This window comes from Heptranchias perlo, chromosome 17 (assembly GCF_035084215.1).
Source record: "Heptranchias perlo isolate sHepPer1 chromosome 17, sHepPer1.hap1, whole genome shotgun sequence".
NCBI classification, from domain to species: domain Eukaryota; kingdom Metazoa; phylum Chordata; class Chondrichthyes; order Hexanchiformes; family Hexanchidae; genus Heptranchias; species Heptranchias perlo.
Window position 1 is genome coordinate 45320077 of NC_090341.1, and position 22490 is coordinate 45342566.

General features: G+C 42.5%; 1 protein-coding gene across 1 annotated transcript in view; it reads left to right on the plus strand.

The window, feature by feature from the left end:
• LOC137334275 (metabotropic glutamate receptor 7-like) overlaps positions 1–22490 on the plus strand; it is a 453062-nt gene that overhangs the window by 400393 nt on the left and 30179 nt on the right. The window contains exon 8 of the mRNA XM_067998936.1: positions 19777–20023. Coding sequence (XP_067855037.1) covers positions 19777–20023 — 247 coding nt within the window. The remainder of the gene's footprint in view (positions 1–19776; positions 20024–22490) is intronic.

Here is a 22490-nt window from a genome sequence, read left to right on the forward strand (position 1 = left end):
ACAATAATTAATACCTGAAGGAGTGAGACTCCACACTTGTAAAAGTTAATTTTCAGTGCCGGAGAGGTTGTTTTGGCAGTAATTAAGACTTACCATGCCATTGAAAGGGTACTTACACTTGAAATGACTTGACAACTCTTATTTGCGAGTTTAGTCCATATCTGCGACGTCAGTACAGGAACTTCACACCGTTCAATAGATTTGAACGGGGAGCCAGACAGCGAGATGCCATTTCTCGCGCAGCTTTTGGAGGAGCATTGCATCTCATACAGCAACTTCCGGATTTCAGCATTTAACTGAGCATGTGTGTTCGCCGGAAGTTGCTGTCCGATTTGCAGATGAATAACAGTGAGCTCTGATAGCCCCACCTTTATTTTTACAGCAAAATCCAGTCCATAATGTTAGAGGTTAACCAACCAAGTTGGGAATTCCAATTTTTATAAATGATATATCTCTTGGTTGCACTATTCTGTTGCATAATGCTTTGGAACAACTTGAGGAAACAATAAGATGCTATATAAACGCGGGTTCTTTCTTGCTTTAATATTTCAGCTGTGTTTTGTTTTAAATGAACTTACTCTGATTGTTTGTGAGCTTGAGCCAGATAATACTATCGGTGTGCTTAAAAAATAAACTTGAATCTTCAAAAGTTTTTGCAATGGGACTGCCCTGAGATCAGATGGACAGCTAGATTTTTAATAATATTTCTATTATTACCAACAACAACTTATATAATGCCTTTAACATCGTAAAACATCCCAAGGCACTTCACGGGAGTGTACTCACTTTTCTGTGCCTCCAATTTTAGATTTAGAAGGACACTTTGCTGCTATATTTCTGAAACTTGGCTGATCTTCCCATCAGTCACTGATTTGAATATTACACATTGCAGATGATGATTGATGTACAGCTTTGTCCCGGAGTAAATTGGTCAAAAAAAAAATCAACTTCCCGCTACCTTTTGCGCTGGTGAGCACACAGAGACCAGGGGTGTACTTCCTGCCATTCACCTATCATAGCGGGTTAAAATTAGCCAGGTAAAAAATATGTACTTTATTTAGTTTTATTGCCAAAGTTAATCAAAGTGTTTAAACACAAAAGGGTATATTTTCACCTTTCAAAAAAAGTAGACACGTCTATTAAGTGGGAAACCAGAGTAAAATAAATATTTTTTTACCCTCTAGCCTTATTTTTTTAAAAACTGATCATGTTTGTCCACTGTTTTTGTATTTCCTACTTGCTGCTCTGTAGCTGATCATTCAAGATAGTCTCTCAGGATTGTGAGAATACTCTTGCTTGACTCTTCCTCTTGTGTTCCTTTTCTCCCTATTGGGAAGAGGCCCATCTTGATCGTCAGGTTCAGTCCAAGAGCTCCCAATATCAGCCCCATGTGTGTCAAACCCGCGTCCTGCCACACAACAGTGTTTCTGTATTTCTCTTTCTTTTCCCCTCTCGTTCTCTTTCTCCCTTTCTCTTTCTCTCTCACTCTTTTTCTCTCACTCTCTCTCTCATACCCACCCCCTCTGAGATAGAGTATCTGGTAGGCAGGAACTAGTGAAACATAACCAAGTAGGATAAAATAATTGGAATATCTGTTGCCTTTTAGAATTGGAAAGTCTCCCCTAATTTTACACACAAATGCCTAACCTACAATTTATGGCAGTCTTTCCAAATCTCATCTATTGATGTGATTGTGAATTCTAGTTTTTTGTATAAATATAGAAGCACTTCTTCGTGTTATGACTTTTAAGGAATTACAAATGGTGAGCAGGATGCCTGTTACCTAAAATATGTCATTATATATTTAACACTGAAGATGTTGTAGTTAGTTGCATAATAAATCTTTTAAATAAACAAATAGGGAAACTCAAGCTTTGGGTTAATGTATTGTTTATTCATGTGTTCAGAAGGTTATATGCATGGCTGCAAATTCACCATGACATTTAAAAATGCTTTAAATACCAGTATAGTCAGCACAGTATGTATGATCAAAAACACCCATCTTTTGTACATTGCTAGCAACTCACAAAGGGAATTATATCCTGCGGACAGCATTAAAATTTAAATACATCGCTTTATACTGATATTGGAATGCTTGTTGTATTTCTGTACACTTTCATACAGTCATTGTTTCAGGATAGCCAGCTCCTACAGTAAATTAATTCAGAGGCTAAACGTTCAGCTATGTTCAGAGGGTGGTGTGGTTTTTCACATGGCCTGAAGGAATGACCAATGTATTGGACTCAGCTTCTCCCCCAAGCTCCACAGTGCTGACAGACGTTTGCAATGAAGTTTTAGTCACAAAAAGATAATAACTATGGACTTGTATGAAAACAGTGCTCTGTTACTTCATGATAGAAGGTCAGTAGTTTATAGAAAATCATGCATAGGCTCCTAAAGGAAAGCTCTGCCCAATTGTATCATAGATGTAGTCTGAGCCTATGGGACAAAAAGCTGTTCATTCCTACAGTGGCGGTGTCACGTACGGGATAAATATGGAAAGCCCAGTAACCATCCCCTTGGGCCATTAGACATACATGCAAACAAGACTGCTAAATTTTAATTCTAGCCTTGTCTAATAAATTTAAGCCATTTGGAGTTAAACTCGACCATTTCTTAACCAGGACGCTGTTTGAATTTTATTTTGTTTTGGAGAAAAAGAAAATTGTGCAAAACCGGTCATGCACTGGAGATGTCAACCAATTGAGGAGCAGTGTTAATGGGAGTTACAGAGATGTTATGGTCCTGATTGTATTGCCCTTTAAAAATGTCAGCCACATAATGGAGAAAATAAGGCAGAAAATATGAATATCTGTAATAAATATCTAAAAATGTGCAGCAGGCAGCTTTTAATTAAGTTCAATCCCAATCACTATTAACAATTACCAAGTATAAGCAAAGGTCATTTGGCCCATCGAAGCTCATCCCTCCATTATACTAACTCTCTCAGCCTAGCGTCCAATTGCATTTTGGAAAGCCCTAACGCCTTTCTCTCTAGTACCTCATCTGGCAGATTAATCCAAACGTTTATCATCCATCTTTGTGGTATCTGTTTTTGAATTTACCTTTCACTGATTTAAATGCATGTCCTCTGATGTAATATTCTCCAACCCAATGACAGAATGAACAATCATTGCCTATGCCCCCCTGCCTCCATTGAAAATCAAAGTTCGTCTTATCTGAGCATAGTTCTACTGACCCACAAAAACTTAGATGTACTTAGATTATGGTTCTGGGTTTTCATTCATTCCTATATAATACTGTCATTTCTTTGATTTCCTTAATAACTTCTTGGCATCAGAAAGGGTCATGACTGCCCTCAGTGTGTAATTATTATAAACAATATTAATAAATACTTTTTTCTCCTCAACATTTTAACCTGTAGCATCTCCAGAAGAAACTGGAATGGTAGGATTGTCTCATTGATGAGCAAAACGTTCATATCCAAACAATAGTCATGTACTCTTCATGAATGGGATATATGTAACTCAAGTGTCATTGCAAACGACTGAATAAACTATAGGCTATTTCCATAAAAAGATGTTGGCTTTGGCTGAGGGGCAGCACTCTCGCCTCTGACTCAGAAGGTCGTGGCTTCAAGTCCCACTCCAGAGACTTGAGCACATAATCTAGGCTGACACTCCAGTGCAGTACTGAGGGAGTGCTGCACTATCTGAGGTGTTATCTTTCGGATGAGACATTAAACCGAGGTCCCATCTGCCCTCTTAAGTGGACGTAAAAGATCCCATGGCACTGTTCGAAGTATAGGGGAGTTCTCCCCAGTGTTCTGGCCAATATTTATCCCACAACTAACATCACTAGAACAGATTTCAGATCCAATTGTTATCTCATTGCTGTTTGTGGGAGCTTGCTGTGCTTAAATTGGCTGCCGTGTTTCCTACATTACAACAGTGCCCACACTTCAAAAGTACTTCATTGGCTGTAAAGTGCTTTCCAATATCCCGAGGTCATGAAAGGCGCTATAGGAATGCAAGTTCGTTAGTTCTTCTTTCTATAAAATACACATTGCAAATATTAACTTCAATTTCTACTGTCTTTTTATGAAGTTGCATGCAGATGTGTGATCTTTTTCATGTTGTGCCCGGTCTTGATCGACCTGTCACTAGCATCTGTTCTTAGCAACAGGAATGCTTAGGCACAAATGCTGGACATCAACCAGTTGTCCACACCTGGAGATTAACAGACAGATGTTAGACCCTTTACCCCTGTGGCTGATTTGGAATTGACATTGAAAGGACACATCTGAAGAAATCTTTACCTGTAAAATGAAAAAATTACACCAATCAATTGCCAGTTTAAAAAACAGTGGTTAGTTCTACATCACCAAGATGGCATTTGGTTTACACAACATCTCCCAGTCCCATTTACCCAACTCTCCTGTGCTCGCTGACCTACATTGGCCCCCGATCTGGCATCTCCTTGATTTTAAAATTTTCATCATGTTCAAATCCCTCCATAGCCTCTGCCCTCCCTATGTCTGTAACCTTTTCCAGCCCTACTACCCTCCAAGATCTCTGCACTCCTCCAATTCTGGCCTCTTGCGCATCCCCGATTTCCATTGCTCCACCATTGGCGGCCGTGCCTTCAGCTGCCCTAGGCCCTAAGCTCTGGAATTCCATCTCCACCTCTCTCTCTCTTTAAGACACTCCTTAAAACATACCTCTATGATCAAGTTTTTGGTCTCCTGTTTTAATATCTCTATGTGGCTCGGTGTCAAATTTTGTTTGATAATGCTCCTGTGAAGCACCTTGAGACATTTACTACCTTAAATCTGCTTTATAAATGCAAGTTGTTGTTGTTGACTGTAAACCCATTTCTAAATCTTCAGCTGCAGGATGATAAGACTCGTTCAAAGCTTCATTTCGATTGGAACTTAATTTCAAAGGTCTGAAAAAGTTATCCTGCTAGGCAAATAGTTTGTTCATTTTCGTGGGATTAAGAATGCATTTTTCTGAAAATCTTTGGTTGAGCCTGTGTGTACCTAATTAACTCTTGGGTCTCTTGGAACCGTCACAATGAATGAGCCTGCTGGGGAATTTTAGTAAAGCTCCTTAGTGAAGTTTACATTATACAGGTAGAAAGCCTTTAAATCTTTAGTTACTTGTTTGTTTAGAGAGTAAGCTGTACACATTTTCTCCCCCTGTTCTTCTTGAACCATTGTACAAATGCACAGCTGCTACCATTAAGCAGATCCCAGCTGTGAGAGTTCCAGTCTTGAGTCAGCCACTTACCTGGGGTGTTGCTTGCACTGAAAGAAAACATAAAGATGCTGTCACATGGGTTTCAAGGGGAAAGCTTTTCTGTACTTCAATCCCAGTCTCTGCCCTTTTGCTGCTCATGCAGGTGCTTTGAGTCACAAGTTTTCTTCAGTTATCGTTCGTTGTCTCCTGGTAACTAAGAGGGACGAAGCGTATTCAGCCGATCACCTATCAGAAATCACCTGATTTATATTAGGTAGCCTACTGTGCCATCATTTACTGACTATCTTGTCAACTCTTGTTGATTATTAAAAGTCTAATTGGCAGTGGGAAGCTAGTGAGCAATGCCCGTTCTGTGTATTTGAGTGCTGGGCATGGAAATCTGCCTTCTCAGCTAAGCAACAATGCCAGCAGGCAAGGAGAACTTGGCCACTGCTTGTAGCACTGTGAAAATGGAGTCAAGGGAACCACTCCCTTCCACCTCATAGTATCATAGCAGGAGGAGACAATTCGGCCCATCGTGCCTGTGCCGGCTCTTTGAAAAAGCTATCCAATTAGTCCCATTTTCTGCTCTTTCCCCTTAGCCCTGTAATTTTTTTCCCTTCAGTATTTATCCAATTTCCTTTTGAAAGTTACTATTGAATTTGCTTCCAACGCCCTTTCAGGTAGTGCTTTCCAGATCATTACACCTCGCTGTGTAAAAAAATGTTTCCTCATGCCGTCTCTTGCTCTTTAGCCGATCACTTTAAATCTGTGTCCTTTGGCTGCCGACCCTTCTGGCGCTGGAAGCAGTTTCTCCTTATTTACACTGTCAAAACCATTCATGATTTTGAACACCTCTATCAAATCTCCCCTTAACCTTCTCTGTTCTAAGGAGAACAACCCCAGCTTCTCCAGTTTCTCCACATAACTGTAATCCCTCATCACTGGCACCATTCCAGTAAATCTCTTCTGCATCCTCTCTATGGCCTTTGCATCCTTCCTAAAGTGTGGCACCCAGATACCTTGAGGAGGGGAGATTGTGGAAACTTTTCTCTAGAAAAGAGAAGGCCGAGTAGTGACCTAATAGAGGTTTTTAAAATTCTGAAGGGATTGACAGGGTAGATGTAGAGGAGATGTTTCCACTTGTAGGAGACCAAAACTAAGGGCCATAAATATAGGAAAGTCACCAATAAATCCAGTCGGGAATTCAGGAGAAATTTCTTTACCCAAAGAGTAATAAGAATGTGGAACTCGCTACCACAAGGAGTAGTTGAGGTGAACAGCATAGATGCATTTAAGGGGAAGCTAGATTAGCACATGAGGGATAAAGTAGTAGAATGGGTCTGCTGATCGGGTTAGATGAAGAGGGGTGGAGGAGGCTTGTATGGAGCATAATCACCGGCATGGACTAGATGGGCCGAATGGCCTGTTTCTGTACTGTAGATTCTATGTAATCCCAGGGGTGGGGTGGGGTGAAACCAGTGCCAGTATATTTATGACCTTCACTGACTCTATGCACAAGCCTACGGTTTCAGTGAAGATATATCATGTAATGTTGATCCGTTTTAGTCCAAAAGCTATTATTGCTATGATAAAAACAAATCATAAAATGTCATTTGGAAATTAATGTGCTATGTGATGGTGCCTCAAAGCAAACTGCCACAATAGGCCTGAATATACTTTGCAACATAAGAGGAAGCATAGTTGCTATGGCCACCATCGTTGTTTAAAAACGTGCCCGTAATGAACAAATGTCCAATGACTTAAGGATTATCTGTAGAAGAACAAAAGAAAGAAGGCAGAAGGCAGAAGGCATCTTTTTTCCACACACCGAGTTATTAGAACATGGAATTATTTAACCACAAATGGCCTTTGAGGTAAAGGCCAGAACATCATTTAAAATGGAATTGGATAAATTGTTTGAAAAAGGATATAAAAGGATGTGGGGGAAAAAGGATGTGGTATGTTGGCCTCATTGCAAGAGGATTTGAGTATAGGAGCAAGGATGTCTTACTGCAGTTATACAGGGCCTTGGTGAGACCACATCTGGAGTATTATATGCAGTTTTGGTCACCTTACCTAAGAAAGGATATACTTGCCATAGAGGGAGTGCAGCGAAGGTTCACCAGACTGATCCCTGGGATGTCAGGACTGTCGTATGAGGAGAGATTGGGGCAACTCAACCTGTATTCACTCGAGTTTAGAAGAATGAGAGGGGATCTCATTGAAATGTATAAAATTCTGACAGGGCGGGACAGACTGGATGCAGGGAGGATGTTTCCCCTGGCTGGCAGGTGCAGAACGAAGGGTCACAGTCTCAGGATATGGGGTAGGACATTTAGGACTGAGATGAGGAGAAATTTCTTCACTCAGAGGTTGGCGAACCTGTGGAATTGGCCTCCACAGCCTTCTGTGGTAGAGAAGTCACTGAATATATTTAAGAAGGAGCTAGATAGATTTCTAGACACAAAAGGCATCAAGGAGTATGGGGAGAGAGTGGGAATATGGTATTGAAATGGAGGATCGGCCATGATCATATTGAATGGCGGAGCAGGCTCGAAGGGCCGAATGGCCTACTCCTGCTCTTATTTTCTATGTTTCTAAAAGGCACGGAAATGGAATCAACTTAAATAGCTGCAATTGAAGAGCTACCATTGGCACAATAGGCCAAATGGCTGCCTCCTGTTTTATAATTTCTATGATTGCTTATCTGTTGTGATTGACTAGACTATAATGTAGCTTGCAAGCAGGGCAGGTCCTCATTATTCGTTTTATCCCACCCCACCCCTGGGGTTCAACAGTTATCCCCCCTCACAGTGGGAGGTCTTGATTCTGTGGGCTCTGGTCAGTTCCTCTACCAAGTAGCCATTCTTAGGTTTGACTTTAGATGATGAAGGTCAGCAGGCTTTTTGACAGTAGGACCCATCGCAGCTAAGCCTGACCTGACATCCGCAGACACGTTTTGTAGCAGGTGTCATTGATACTGGTGATCAGAAATGAGATAATAAACTGATTTTCATGTCCAAAGGCCACTAGCCACTCGAGAGAGATCAGCTTACTCAGCGCAGACTGCTTTTTAATAACTTTGTCCTGCTCCACAAACTGTCCCTTGGTGGCATCATCAATAGGCATGGGGTCAGCTTTCTGATGGTGGTCATGGAGTTGAAGATATAGGAAATGGGGTATCATCGATGTTTACAGTACAGATGGAAGCCATTCAGCCTTTCATATCTATGCCAGTTCTTTACTGGAACCAGCCAAACATAATCCTACTCCACCTCTCTGCCACCATCTTCAACTCCATGACCACCATTACTCTGTTTGACTGCTCACGTGATATCAAATCATGGATGAGCCGGATCTTATTACAACTTAACATCAGCAAGACCAAAGCCATGCTATTCGTCTCTCACCAAAATCTCCACACGTGACTGATGATTCCCTTCCCCTTCTCCCCGCTGCTCACTCAGGCTGACCCCACCATGTGCAGCTTCCATATCCTCTTTGACCCTGAACTGAGCTTCAAACTCAGTATCCTATCTATCACCAACACCACCTATTTCCACATCCACAACATTGCCCACATCTGTCCTCCCCTCATCCCCATTACCACTGAAATCCTTACCCATGCCTCATCACTTCCAGATTCAACTTTTCCAATGCCACCCTCATTGGCTTCCTGTGCTCCGCCACAAGTAATCCCAACTTGTCTAATACTGTACTGCCTGTATTTGCCACTGAGAGTAAGGAGAGAGGTTATGAGAAAATACTTTACACAGAGGATTGCTGGGGAATGGAATGCTTTGGGGTGGTTGAGGCTGAGACCATTGAATCTTTTAAGGGAAAACTGAGATAAATATTTGAAGCATAGAGAGATATTCGACTATAGGCAGATGGCCATAGAGTAGGATTATGTTTGGCTGGTTCCAGTAAAGAACTGGCATAGATATGAAAGGCTGAATGGCTTCCATCTGTACTGTAAACATCTATGATACCCCTTTCCCTATATCTCTTGTCCTTGGCAACCTCTATTGTCTCCCAGTACACCAAAGCATTGAATCCAGAATCCTCTTCCTCATTTACAAACTCCTCTGTGGCCTACTTCTGCAATCTCCTTCAGCCCCACATGGTAATCAGTGCCCTTCATTCTTCTGAATCTGGCCAGCTTTGCCTCTAAGCGTCCCTCTGTATTCCAGAGTAGACAAGGGTAATGCAGTAGATTTAACATATTTGGATTTTCAAAAGGCCTTCGATAAGCTACCACATTGTAGACTCACGACTGAGGTCAGAGCATGTGGTGTCGGGGGACAGGGAGCAGAATGGATAGCAAGCTGGCTACTAAAGAGAAAACAGAGAGCAAGAGTTAAAGGTAGCTATTCAGATTGGCTAAAGGTGGGAAGTGGTGTTCCACAGGGATCAGTGCTGGGAATATTGTTTTCACAATTTGCATTAACGATTTGGACTCGGGAATCGGAAGTACAATTTCAAAATTTGCAGACGACACCAAATTGGGAGATATGGTTAATAGAAAGGAAGAATGCATCAAAATACAAGAAGACATTAATAAACTTGCAGAATGGGCGTGTAATTGGCAAATGAATTTCAATATAGATAAGTGTGAGGTGTTACATTTTGGTAGGAAAAATAAGGAGGCTACATATTGCTTGGATAATAGTCTAAATGGGATAGAGGAGCAAAGGGATCTCAGGGTACAGATACACAAATCATTAAAAGTAGCGACATAGGTTAATATGGCCTTTAAAAAGGCAAACCAAGCACTGGGTTTCATTTCTAGAAGGATAGAATTGAAAAGCAGAGAAGTTATGTTAAACTTGTATAGAACCTTGGTTAGACCACACTTGGAGTACTGTGTAAAGTTCTGGTCTCCATATTATGAAAAGGATATAGAGACACTGGAGAAGGTGCAAATAAGATTCACAAGGATGATATCAGAACTGAGAGGATATACTTATCAGGAAAGGCTTGGACAAGTGTAGATTAATAAAGGAAAGCTCCACAGATTTGTTAAAGGCAAATCGTGTTTAACTAAGTTGATTGAGTTTTTTGCTGAGGTTGATGAGAGCAGTGCGGTTGATGTTGTGTATATGGACTTTCAAAAGGTATTTGATAAAATGCCACATAATAGGCTTGTCAGAAAATTGAACCCCATGGAATAAAAGGGGCAGTGGCAGCATGGATACAAAAGTGGCTGAGTGACAGGAAACAGAGAATAGTGGTGAACAATTGTTTTTGGACTGGAGGGACGTATACAGTGGTGTTCCCCAGGGGTCGGCAGAAGGACCACTGCTTTTTTTGATCTAGATTAATGACATGGACTTGGGTGTACAGGGCACAATTTCAAAACTTGCAGATGACACAAAACTTGAAAGTGTAGTAAACAGTGAGGAGGATAGTAATAGACTTCAAGAGGACATAGCCAGGTTGGTGGAATGGGCAGACACATGGCAGATCAAACTTAACGCAGAGAAGTGCGAAGTGATACATTTTGGCAGGAAGAATGAGCAGAGGCAATATGAACCAAATGATACAATTTTAAAGGGGGTGCAGGAACAGAGAGACCTGGGGGTATATGTGCACAAATCTTTGAAGGTGGCAGGACAGGTTGAGAAAGCGGTTAAAAAACTATACAGGATCCCAGGCTTTATAAATAGAGGCATAGAGTACAAAAGCAAGGAAGTTATGTTGAACCTTCATAAAACACTGGTTCGGCCACAACTGGAGAATTGTGTCCAGTTCTGGGCACCGCACTTCAGGAAGAATGTGAAGGCCTTAGAGAGGATGCAGAAAAAATTTACTAGATTGGAGAAGCTGGGGTTGTTCTCCTTAGAGCAGAGAAGATCAAAGGGAGATTTGATAGAAGTGTTCAAAATCGTGAAGGGTTTAGATAAAGTAAATAAAGAGAAACTATTCCCATTGGCAGAAGGGTCGAGAAGCGACAGACATAGATTTAAGGTGATTGGCAAAAGAACCAATGACGACGTGAGGAAAAAATTTTTTACGCACCTAGTAGTTATGATCTGGAATGCGCTGCCTGAAAGGGTGATGGAAGTAAATTCAATCGTGGCTTTCAGAAAGGAATTGGATAAATACTTGAAGGGGAAACATTTGCAGGACAGGGTGGAAAGAGCAGGGGAATGGGACTAACTCGGTTGCTGTTACAAAGAGCCGGCACGGGTTCGATGAGCCAAATGCCTCCTTCTGTGCTGTAACCATTCTATGATTCCATAACATGCTGGGGCTTTTTTCTCTAGAGAAGAGCAGGCTGAGGGGTGACCTGATCGAGGTCTTTAAGGTAATGAAGGGGTTTGATAGGGTAGACATGGAAGAAATATTTCTACTTGTGGGGGTGTCCAAAACTAGAGGTCATAAATATAAAATAGTCACTAATAAATCCAATAGGGAATTCAGGAGAAACTTCTTTACCCAACAAGTGGTAAGAATGTGGAACGCATTACCACAAGGAGAAGCCAGATAAACACACAAGGGAGAAAGGGAGAAAGGAATAGAAGGGTATGCTGATGGGGTTCGATGTAGTGGGGAGGGAGGAGGCTCGTGTGGAGCATAAACGCCGGCATAGACCAATTGGGCCGAATGGCCTGTTTCTGTGCTAAAGGGTCAATGTAACTCAATGTAACCATCAGTGGCAGAGCCTTCAACTATCTTGGCCCCACAATCTGATACTCTCTACCTAAAGTCTCGCACCTCACCGTTTCTCTCCTCAACTTCAAATAGCTCCTCAAAGCTTGCCTCTTCCACTGCACCTTTACAGCTGCTTGGCATCATGCCTTGAGACATTTACTACATAAAAGGCATTATATAAATGCAAGTTGCTGTTGAGCTTTCTGGTCAACTGATCCTGAGGTTTTAAATGAGAGATTTATTTGCTACTGCATTATAGGCTTAGCTGAGATTTTGTGTAAAGCGCAATGTAATGTTCATGCTTGGTTCCAGAATGGAAGACCGAGATAAATATTCACTCTACTGGCACTAACTTGGTAAAGAAGCAGAATACAAAAGTCACACAGAAGTGAACCCACAACGAGGTTGCTGCCATTGAACCAAGGTTAACGCCTGACTCTTGAACATTTTGTTTATGACTTGTACATTTTTGACTTGGCTGCCCCATACTTCCTATGGAGGTGTTAACAGATGACTTCTCTCTGTCTCAGAATGTGTTCTGCAAGGGTGGAAGCTCTGCAGTAGCCATAAGGCTGTTTCCCTCCTCCTGTTTATTTCAGTTGGGCTAAGTTAGAGACCTCTGGGCTGCTGATGCCTTGTATGGTTGAATGGGATGTGGCAAGATTCAAGCCAGGCAATTGGCCAACAGATGCATCTTATTCCTCAGTGTATTCAATAAAAAGTGTTCAGTTAGACGTTAACTATCCCACAGGAGTAGTTGAAGAGCAGTGAATTTTCCCAGCCAACATTCAGCCTCTAGCCAACGCCATCAAAAACAGACTAACTGGTCATTCATCCAAAACTGGCTCAAAATTTAAATCAGCCTCGGAATGACATGATAACCTGAGAGCCTAAAGCTTTTAAAAAAAAACTGTGATCTCATAGCAAAGGTACTTTTAAATCTTTCATAATCTGGCACTCAGTTAAAAAGAAAAATCATTTTTAATAACCCAACAATCCATTGCAGAGAACAGCTGGATACAGACTTGAATGAGGAGAAAAAAAAATAACCTACTTAACTCCTAGATCTTCAAGCTACCAATAATGTAACAAAATATACCTGGACACTAACAGTGAATATTCAGAGTTTAGATCCAGGTCTATAGGGTCCATAATATATATGATCTTACTCCAATTTTATCCAATAAATGATATCCATATACTAGCATGAAAAGAACATTCACTGACCGCCAGGGAACTCGGATTCATCATTCCATCCCATTTCACTTCTCGGATACGGAGGTCCACCATCATTCAGAACACAGGAGATCATGTCCATCAAAGGACCATGAAATCAGAAAATACACCACTATGAAAAGCCATCATTAGGTTATCCCAGTAAACAAGGCACCAACTGTTGTAGTTACACGGAGCTGCCAATACCAGCCATAGTGAAGACAGCAAAGTCTTTGACATGTTCCATTATCATTTTGCATGTATAGAGAGGTACTGAAACTGGCAAATCATCCCACATGTTTATAGATGCAGCCGAAGAGTTCAAATTAAGCTAAGGCAATTTCTAATTGGCTCAACTTTGGATTTGGGTTTGAGGTCTGACACTCTTAACCAGTTCTTTTCAGCGTTTAGGCATACTTCTACAGCTGATCCCAATAGTAAAACTGAAGTTAATGGGGGCCAGGGGAAATTTCTTCAATGGCTGTAGTCGCACCTGGCAAAAAGGATGATAATTATGGTTGTTGCAGGCCAATCATCTCAGCCCCAGGTCATTGCTGCAGGCGTTCCTCAGGGCAAGGTCCTTGGCCCAACTATCTTCAGCTGCTTCGTCAATGATCTTTTCTCCATCATTTTTTTTAAATTCGTTCACGGGATGTGGGCGTCGCTGGCAAGGCCGGCATTTATTGCTCATCCCTAATTGCCCTCGAGAAGGTGGTGGTGAGCCGCCGTCTTGAACCGCTGCAGTCCGTGTGGTGACGGTTCTCCCACAGTGCTGTTAGGAAGGGAGTTCCAGGATTTTGACCCAGCGACAATGAAGGAACGGCGATATATTTCCAAGTCGGGATGGTGTGTGACTTGGAGGGGAACGTGCAGGTGGTGTTGTTCCCATGCGCCTGCTGCCCTTGTCCTTCTAGGTGGTAGAGGTCGCGGGTTTGGGAGGTGCTGTCGAAGAAGCCTTGGCGAGTTGCTGCAGTGCATCCTGTGGATGGTGCACACTGCAGCCACAGTGCGCCGGTGGTGAAGGGAGTGAATGTTTAGGGTGGTGGATGGGGTGCCAATCAAGCGGGCTGCTTTATCTTGGATGGTGTCGAGCTTCTTGAGTGTTGTTGGAGCTGCACTCATCCAGGCAAGTGGAGAGTATTCCATCACACTCCTGACTTGTGCCTTGTAGATGGTGGAAAGGCTTTGGGGAGTCAGGAGGTGAGTCACTCGCCGCAGAATACCCAGCCTCTGACCTGCTCTCGTAGCCACAGTATTTATATAGCTGGTCCAGTTAAGTTTCTGGTCAATGGTGACCCCCAGGATGTTGATGGTGGGGGATTCGGCGATGGTAATGCCGTTGAATGTCAAGGGGAGGTGGTTAGACTCTCTCTTGTTGGAGATGGTCATTGCCTGGCACTTATCTGGCGCGAATGTTACTTGCCACTTATCAGCCCAAGCCTGGATGTTGTCCAGGTCTTGCTGCATGCAGGCTCGGACTGCTTCATTATCTGAGGGGTTGCGAATGGAACTGAACACTGTGCAGTCATCAGTGAACATCCCCATTTCTGACCTTATGATGGAGGGAAGGTCATTGATGAAGCAGCTGAAGATGGTTGGGCCTAGGACACTGCCCTGAGGAACTCCTGCAGCAATGCCCTGGGGCTGAGATGATTGGCCTCCAACAACCACTACCATCTTCCTTTGTGCTAGGTATGACTCCAGCCACTGGAGAGTTTTCCCCCTGATTCCCATTGACTTCAATTTTACGAGGGCTCCTTGGTGCCACACTCGGTCAAATGCTGCCTTGATGTCAAGGGCAGTCACTCTCACCTCACCTCTGGAATTCAGCTCTTTTGTCCATGTTTGGACCAAGGCTGTAATGAGGTCTGGAGCCGAGTAGTCCTGGCGGAACCCAAACTGAGCATCGGTGAGCAGGTTATTGGTGAGTAAGTGCCGCTTGATAGCACTGTCGACGACACCTTCCATCACTTTGCTAATGATTGAGAGTAGACTGATGGGGCGGTAATTGGCCGGATTGGATTTGTCCTGCTTTTTGTGGACAGGACATATCTGGGCAATTTTCCACATTGTCGGGTGGATGCCAGTGTTGTAGCTGTACTGGAACAGCTTGGCTAGAGGCGCAGCTAGTTCTGGAGCACAAGTCTTCAGCACTACAGCTGGGATGTTGTCAGGGCCCATAGCCTTTGCTGTATCCAGTGCACTCAGCCGTTTCTTGATATCACGTGGAGTGAATCGAATTGGTTGAAGACTGGCTTCCGTGATGGTGGGGATATCGGGAGGAGGCTGAGATGGATTATCCACTCGGCACTTGTCTTTTGCACTCACGTGCTGGACTCCGCCATCATTGAGAATGGGGATGTTTGCAGAGCCTCCTCCTCCCGTTAGTTGTTTAATTGTCCACCACCATTCACGACTGGATGTGGCAGGACTGCAGAGCTTTGATCTGATCCGTTGGTTGTGGAATCGCTTAGCTCTGTCTATAGCATGTTGCTTCCGCTGTTTAGCATGCGTGTAGTCCTGATTTGTAGCTTCACCAGGTTGGCACCTCATTTTTAGGTACGCCTGGTGCTGCTCCTGGCATGCTCTTCTACACTCCTCATTGAACCAGGGTTGATCCCCTGGCTTGTTGGTAATGGTAGAGTGAGGAATATGCCGGGCCATGAGGTTACAGATTGTGCTGGAATACAATTCTGCTGCTGCTGATGGCCCACAGCGCCTCATGGATGCCCAGTTTTGAGCTGCTAGATCTGTTCTGAATCTATCCCATTTAGCACGGTGGTAGTGCCACACAACACGTTGGATGGTGTCCTCAGTGCGAAGACGGGATTTCATCTCCACGAGGATTGTGCGGTGGTCACTCCTACCAATACTGTCATGGACAGATGCATTTGCGACAGGTAGATTGGTGAGGACGAGGTCAAGTAAGTTTTTCCCTCGTGTTGGTTCGCTCACCACCTGCCGCAGGCCCAGTCTCGCAGCTATTTCCTTCAGGACTCGGCCAACTCGGTCAGTAGTGGTGCTACCGAGCCACTCTTGGTGATGGACATTGAAGTCCCCCACCCAGAGTACATTTTGTGCCCTTGCTACCCTCAGTGCTTCCTCCAAGTGGTGCTCAACATGGAGGAGGACTGATTCATCAGCTGAGGGAGGACGGTAGGTGGTAATCAGCAGGAGGTTTCCTTGCCCATGTTTGACCTGATGCCATGAGATCCAGAGTCAATGTTGAGGACTCCCAGGGCCACTCCCTCCTGACTGTAAATCACTGTACCGCCACCTCTGGTGGGTCTGTCCTGCCGGTGGGACAGGATATACCCAGGGATGGTGATGGAAGAGTCTGGGACGTTGGCTGAAAGATATGATTCTGTGAGTATGGCTATGTCAGGCTGTTGCTTGACTAGTCTGTGGGACAGCTCTCCCAATTTTGGCACAAGTCCCCAGATGTTAGTAAGGAGGACCTTGCAGGGTCGACTGGGCTTGGTGTTTTGCCGTTGTCTTGTCCGGTGCCTAGTGGTCCGTCCGGTTTTATTCTTATTATGACTTTTCGTAGTGTGATTTTACAACTGAGTGGCTTGCTTGGCCATTTCAGAGGGCAATTAAGAATCAACCACATTGCTGTGGGTCTGGAGTCACATATAGGTTTCCTTCCCTAAAGGATATTAGTGAACCAGATGGGTTTTGTGACAATCCGGTAGTTTCATGGCCATCATTACTGATACTAGTATTTTAATTCCAGATTTTTATTTAATTAATTGAATTTAATTAATTGAATTTAAATTCGCCAGCAGCCGTGGCAGGATTTGAACTCATGACTCTGGATTTTAGTCCAGGCCTCTGGATTACTAGCCCAGTAACATAACCACTATGCTACCGTGCCCGTAAGGTTAACTGAGGAGAGATTGGGTCGACTAGGCCTATATTCACTCGAGTTTAGAAGAATGAGAGGTGATCTCATCGAAACATATAAAATTCTAACAGGACTAGACAGACTAGGTGCAGGGAGGATGTTCCCAATGGCTGGGGAGTCCAGAACCAGGGGTCACAGTCTCAGGATATGGGGTATGCCATTTAGAACTGAGATGAGGAGAAATTTCTTCACTCAGAGGGTGGTGAACCTGTGGAATTCTCTACCACAGAAGGCAGTGGAGGCCAAGTCATTAGATGTATTCAAGAAGGAGATAGATATATTTCTTAATGCTAAAGGGATCAAGGGATATGGGGAAAAGGCGGGAACAGGGTACTGAGTTAGACGATCAGCCATGATCATTTTGAATGGCGGAGCAGGCCCGAAGGGCCGAATGGCCTACTCTTGCTCCTATTTTCTATGTTTCTATGTTTAGAAGTGGTGTGTTCACTGATAATTCTACAATGTTCAGCTCCATTCGCAATTCCTCAGTAACTTTCACTCCACGTAAATGCCAAGCAATAACTATCACCAACAAGAGAGAGACTAATGATGTCCCCTTGACATTCAATAGTATTACCATTGCCAAATCCACCACCATTAACATCCTGTGGGTCACCACTGACCAGAAACTCAACTAGACCAGCCATATAAATACCATGGCTACTACAACTATTCAGATACTGAGTATTCTGTGACAAATGGCTCACCTCCTAATTTCCCAAAGCCTCCCCACCACCTACCTACAAGGCACAGTGTGATGGAATACTCTCCACTTGCCTGGATGGGTGTAGATGCAATAGCACTGAAGAAGCTTGAACCATCCAGACAAAGCAGTCCACTGGATCCACTAGCCTAAACATCCAACCCCTCCCATAATATCAACCACCTAGAAGGACAGGAGTAGCAGATGCATGGGAACACTGTCACTTCCGAGTTGCCCTGTACGTTATACACCATTCTGACTTGGACATAAATCACCAGTCCTTCACCGTTGCTGGGTCAAAATCCTGGAAGACCCTACCTAACTGCATTGTGGGAGTACCTTCACCACATGGTCTGCAGCAGTTCGACGATAAAGATCACCACCGCCCCTTCACGGCAACTAGGGATGGGCAATAAATGCCAGTCCTGCCAGCGATGCCCACATCCCATGAATGATTAAAAAAAAAATCATGTTGCTTTAATATGCAGGTACATCTCCCTTGATGTGTTTTGCAGGTTAAGGAGCAGAGGCCCAAAACAATGGGAAGGGTGGGTCCAAGACAGGTAAATATCAAGACCTACAATAGGGCAGGAGGGGTGGGGAGCAAGTGATAGTTGAGGCAGTGCTTGTGTTGAGGGGTCAGGAAGTGAGCAGAGCTGTGAGGTAAAGAGTAAGAATGTCCGAAATGGAGATAAGTTAGGACTTCTGTCTGTTTTTCTCTGCTTGCTGAGTTACTGTGGAAGGACAACCTTCAAAGCAGCTAAAAGGGAGTGAACATTTTTTCCCCAGCATTTAAATGTATCAGTTTGCTTATTGTGATAAACAACCAATCAGGAAGAGGCGATGGAAATAGCTTGTCTTCGTGTGCAATTGGTTCAGTGTTTCTAATGTGAAAGTGATCAATCAGAAATCAAGAGTGGTCACCACAGACACCATTTTTATTGGAATGAGTTTGCTCTGAAACTAACGGTTCAATTTAACTCCGTCAAGAAAACTATTGAGTCAGTGATTTGAAAAACCTCAAACAATTTGAGCCTACTTGAGTGAATTCTCCATAAGATAAAGTTTAAGTTAATTCAGCATCTTAATATGCAGCTACTCTTTTAAAAAAGGGCCATATATGGACATGTTTTAGACCCTCTGTACACTTTTATATGGAAAAGTTGTATTTACATAGCATCTTGTCATATCTGTCAGGAATGTCTTCACATAGAATGAATTGCTTTGAACTGCAGTGGTACTTGATATGTGGGCAACCGCAGCAGCCATTTTTGTGCACAGTAAGATCCAACAAATGGCAGTGAGATGAATGACCAGTTAATATTTTCTTATGGTGGTTTTGAATGAGGGAACAATGTTGCTAGGCTATCAGGAGAATGCCCTACTTTTTTGAATGTTGCTATAACCTATTTAAGATCCACCTGAACCAGTCAATCAGGCAGATGGAACCTCATTATCATAATTAGCATCGTTATATGTCAAGCCAAAAAATGATGCTACCTCCATTATGGCCGGCAATGGCAGCTGCGAGTGACCACGACAGTTGGTGTCTTGTTTTTAGGGACAATCTAATGGTTGATTAATGAACCTGTTTTGCATGGTGGTGCATTTCTCGATTTCTTGGCGCTATGCTGGTGTCGATCTCGTATCCTGAAATACGATGTACTTGGACTTCCTGACATGAAAGTGAGAAGGAAAGATTTCACTGAGTGTTTGAGTTATATTTGTGTCCAGAAATCAATACAATATTTGCGCACAAAACATATCACTGTGGAGAATCACAGTGGCTATATTTTACATAACTTACATGTCACTCGCTCTCAAAACTTGTTAGGTGCCAATCTGACAAACTAGATATGATTTAAAAATAAAACATTGCGTATATGTTGCTCCACTCTCATAGATATTACATATCGAGTACAAAATGTTTATTTTCTACCCTTTCCAAACCTTTGGGCTTTAGAAGCATGATGATCTCCAACTTGGTATGAGATATGGGAGATACCTCATGGTGAACATTGTGACTTTCTGTGCTCATCATCAGCTTGGAAGAGCAACCCTCATAAAACCCTCCTTGTTTTCTTTTCCAGTTGTACATACAGACCACCACACTAACCATATCCATGAACCTAAGTGCTTCTGTGGCTCTGGGTATGCTCTACATGCCGAAGGTTTACATCATCATCTTCCACCCAGAACAGAACGTCCAGAAGAGAAAGCGTAGCTTCAAGGCGGTGGTAACCGCGGCAACAATGTCTTCACGACTATCCCACAAATCCTCGGACAGGCCTAATGGTGAAGCCAAAACAGAGCTGTGTGAAAATGTAGATCCAAACAGTAAGTAACTGAGATGTATTTATGACTTCACTGTTTATTGGGGTCTGTCTGTAAAGAGCTGACCAGTGGCTAAACCTAATAGCTTAAATATGATGCCCAGTTACAAACCTATTGAGTTAACAGTAAAGGGAGTTCTGTCTTGAACTAATAACTTACTATAGTTAGATGCATGTGACTGTTCTGAGCACTGTTCCATATCCATGACTCAGTCAGTATTCATGTCTCGTAGCCTGTTTTCTGATGTGGTTAAAGGTGTAGTGCATATTTCAGTCCTTGACATCCTTGTGCTATCTTTTTAAATTCTTTTAGAGATGACACGACCCAGGCAACCATCACAGCTCCAACACTAGATGATTGAGTAACGTAATTGGAGAAGCAAATATTGCCAAACCATTTTAATTTGATACTAACACTGAAAAAAATACCCCACCAATGGTTATTTCTTTCAGTAATTTGAACCTAGTTGGGTCTTCTTTTACTGTCATGTTTGGACACATTCATCAAGCTCAAGGAACATACATGTCTTCTGAAAAGTGGACCAATGTGTCAGAAACATACGATAACAAAAAAAACCTGAATATTTTTAAATTACTAGTGCCGTGCTGAGAATCAATTTGTTTGTGTACTTCTCCGTGCTAATTGCTATCCAATATATTTTATAAGGACTTTGTTCTTGTCATGTTAAGCGAGAAGCAAGATTAAATTCCTGCACAGATAATCTTTTCTTTGCAAGGGAAAAAATGATGCACATTGAATGGTAGAATTTGTTAAAAAGATGCATTTATATGAAATGGGAGTAAAATAAATAGAAAGGAATAGACTGGTAAAAAGTGATCAAACATCGAATGATGAAAGCAATATCCCTTTGTGAATGGAAGAACTGAAATGGACAGAATCTAGAATACAAGAAGATAATAAAAAAGGATTTAAAATATCAGGAAACTCAATCTGAAGTACAAAATGAAAATACTGATGTCTCATTTAAGGAGCCTGACCGAAGAAGCCATTCATTCATTGTGGTCAATTGTTGAGTGGCTATGTACAAATTTGGGTCTGCCATAAATACCTTTTTGGATTCAATGGTGTAAGTCATTCCATAAAGCAGTCTGAATGCTTTACTTTTATGGGAGTTGATTCATACTGCCTTGTATCTACTCGTACAATAGCATAACCCAGGGATGTAAAGATTGCCTCCCCTTGCGATCTGAACCAGATATTTGCATCTTTCGTGTATTTCTTCAATCTCGTGAGGATGATTGAGAAAACACTTGATGAGGTTTGATGTGAATCGATTCTTATTTCCCATCAGGTGAACATACCGAACAGTCATGATCAGTATCACTTACTTCCATCAATACAATTTGTCTTTGCATAATATAAAAATAATGAATATGCTATCCCACTTTGGTGGATGCTCTTGCTTCAGTTAAAGCTCATTTTCAAACTCATCTCTCCCATATTCCATCTTTCACCCAGGCCTTTGCTACCTGACTGTAGCTTTCACAGCTTTTTTTTAAAAGCCTGACTCCAGTGTTAGCTTAGTCAAACTATCCCTTGCCCGAAGAGCAAAGATCATCGGCATAACTTGGTAATGACCGGTGCCGAGTTCAAATGGACCAAGATGATGCACTAGCAATGAATGTATATGATCACTGGAATGTCAAACTATTTTTCATTGTCTGCAGTACATTGATTTAGCCCTGTTGTCCTGTGAATTCAACCCTGAGGGCTATATTTTGCTTAATATTTTTTAACACATATTACACCCGTGGCATCATTGGCTGAAATCCCGAAATATGGGACCCTATAATGCCTTAATATATTAGTCGATGTCCTGTGGTGTTGCACATGGGGAATCCAGGTCAAATGTAGTCTTTGGGTGAAGGGGAGTTAGAGGGCAGGGAATAATTGGATTAGACTGTGAGGCTATAATTCAGTCATCATTTTAAAGACATATATTCCATCCTCATTTTTATAAACTTTGATTTTTACTATTAATAGTTAAATAACAAAATGTATGGCAATTTGGGAAGCAGAAAAGTAGAGCTGGCTGGAGCATTTGAGTTTCTCTGCAGTACAGACTGAGGAGTTGGTATATCAAACTGAAGTGCTACAGCGCTGCCACTTGTGGGAGGATGTAATTACAGTGTGACGAGTTTACATAGACAGGTTGCATTATAAATGTGGACATGGGAATTTATAATGAAAATGCCTTCCCCTTTAAATATGCTTTTGGCAGCCTCACTATATTGTGAATGACCAAACCATGCATTTGGAAGAGGAAATTGTCTTTTTAGAACCAGAACGTTAAAGGTAAGATCATAGAATAAGACCACAACACAGTGACTACCTCCTTAAATACATGATAGGCAAAAAACCTGAGCCCTGATAGGTTTGCCAACCCTCCAGGATCTCCATGGATTAAAGATTGATGTGGACAGTGCTGTGAGCAATCCAGGAGAATAAA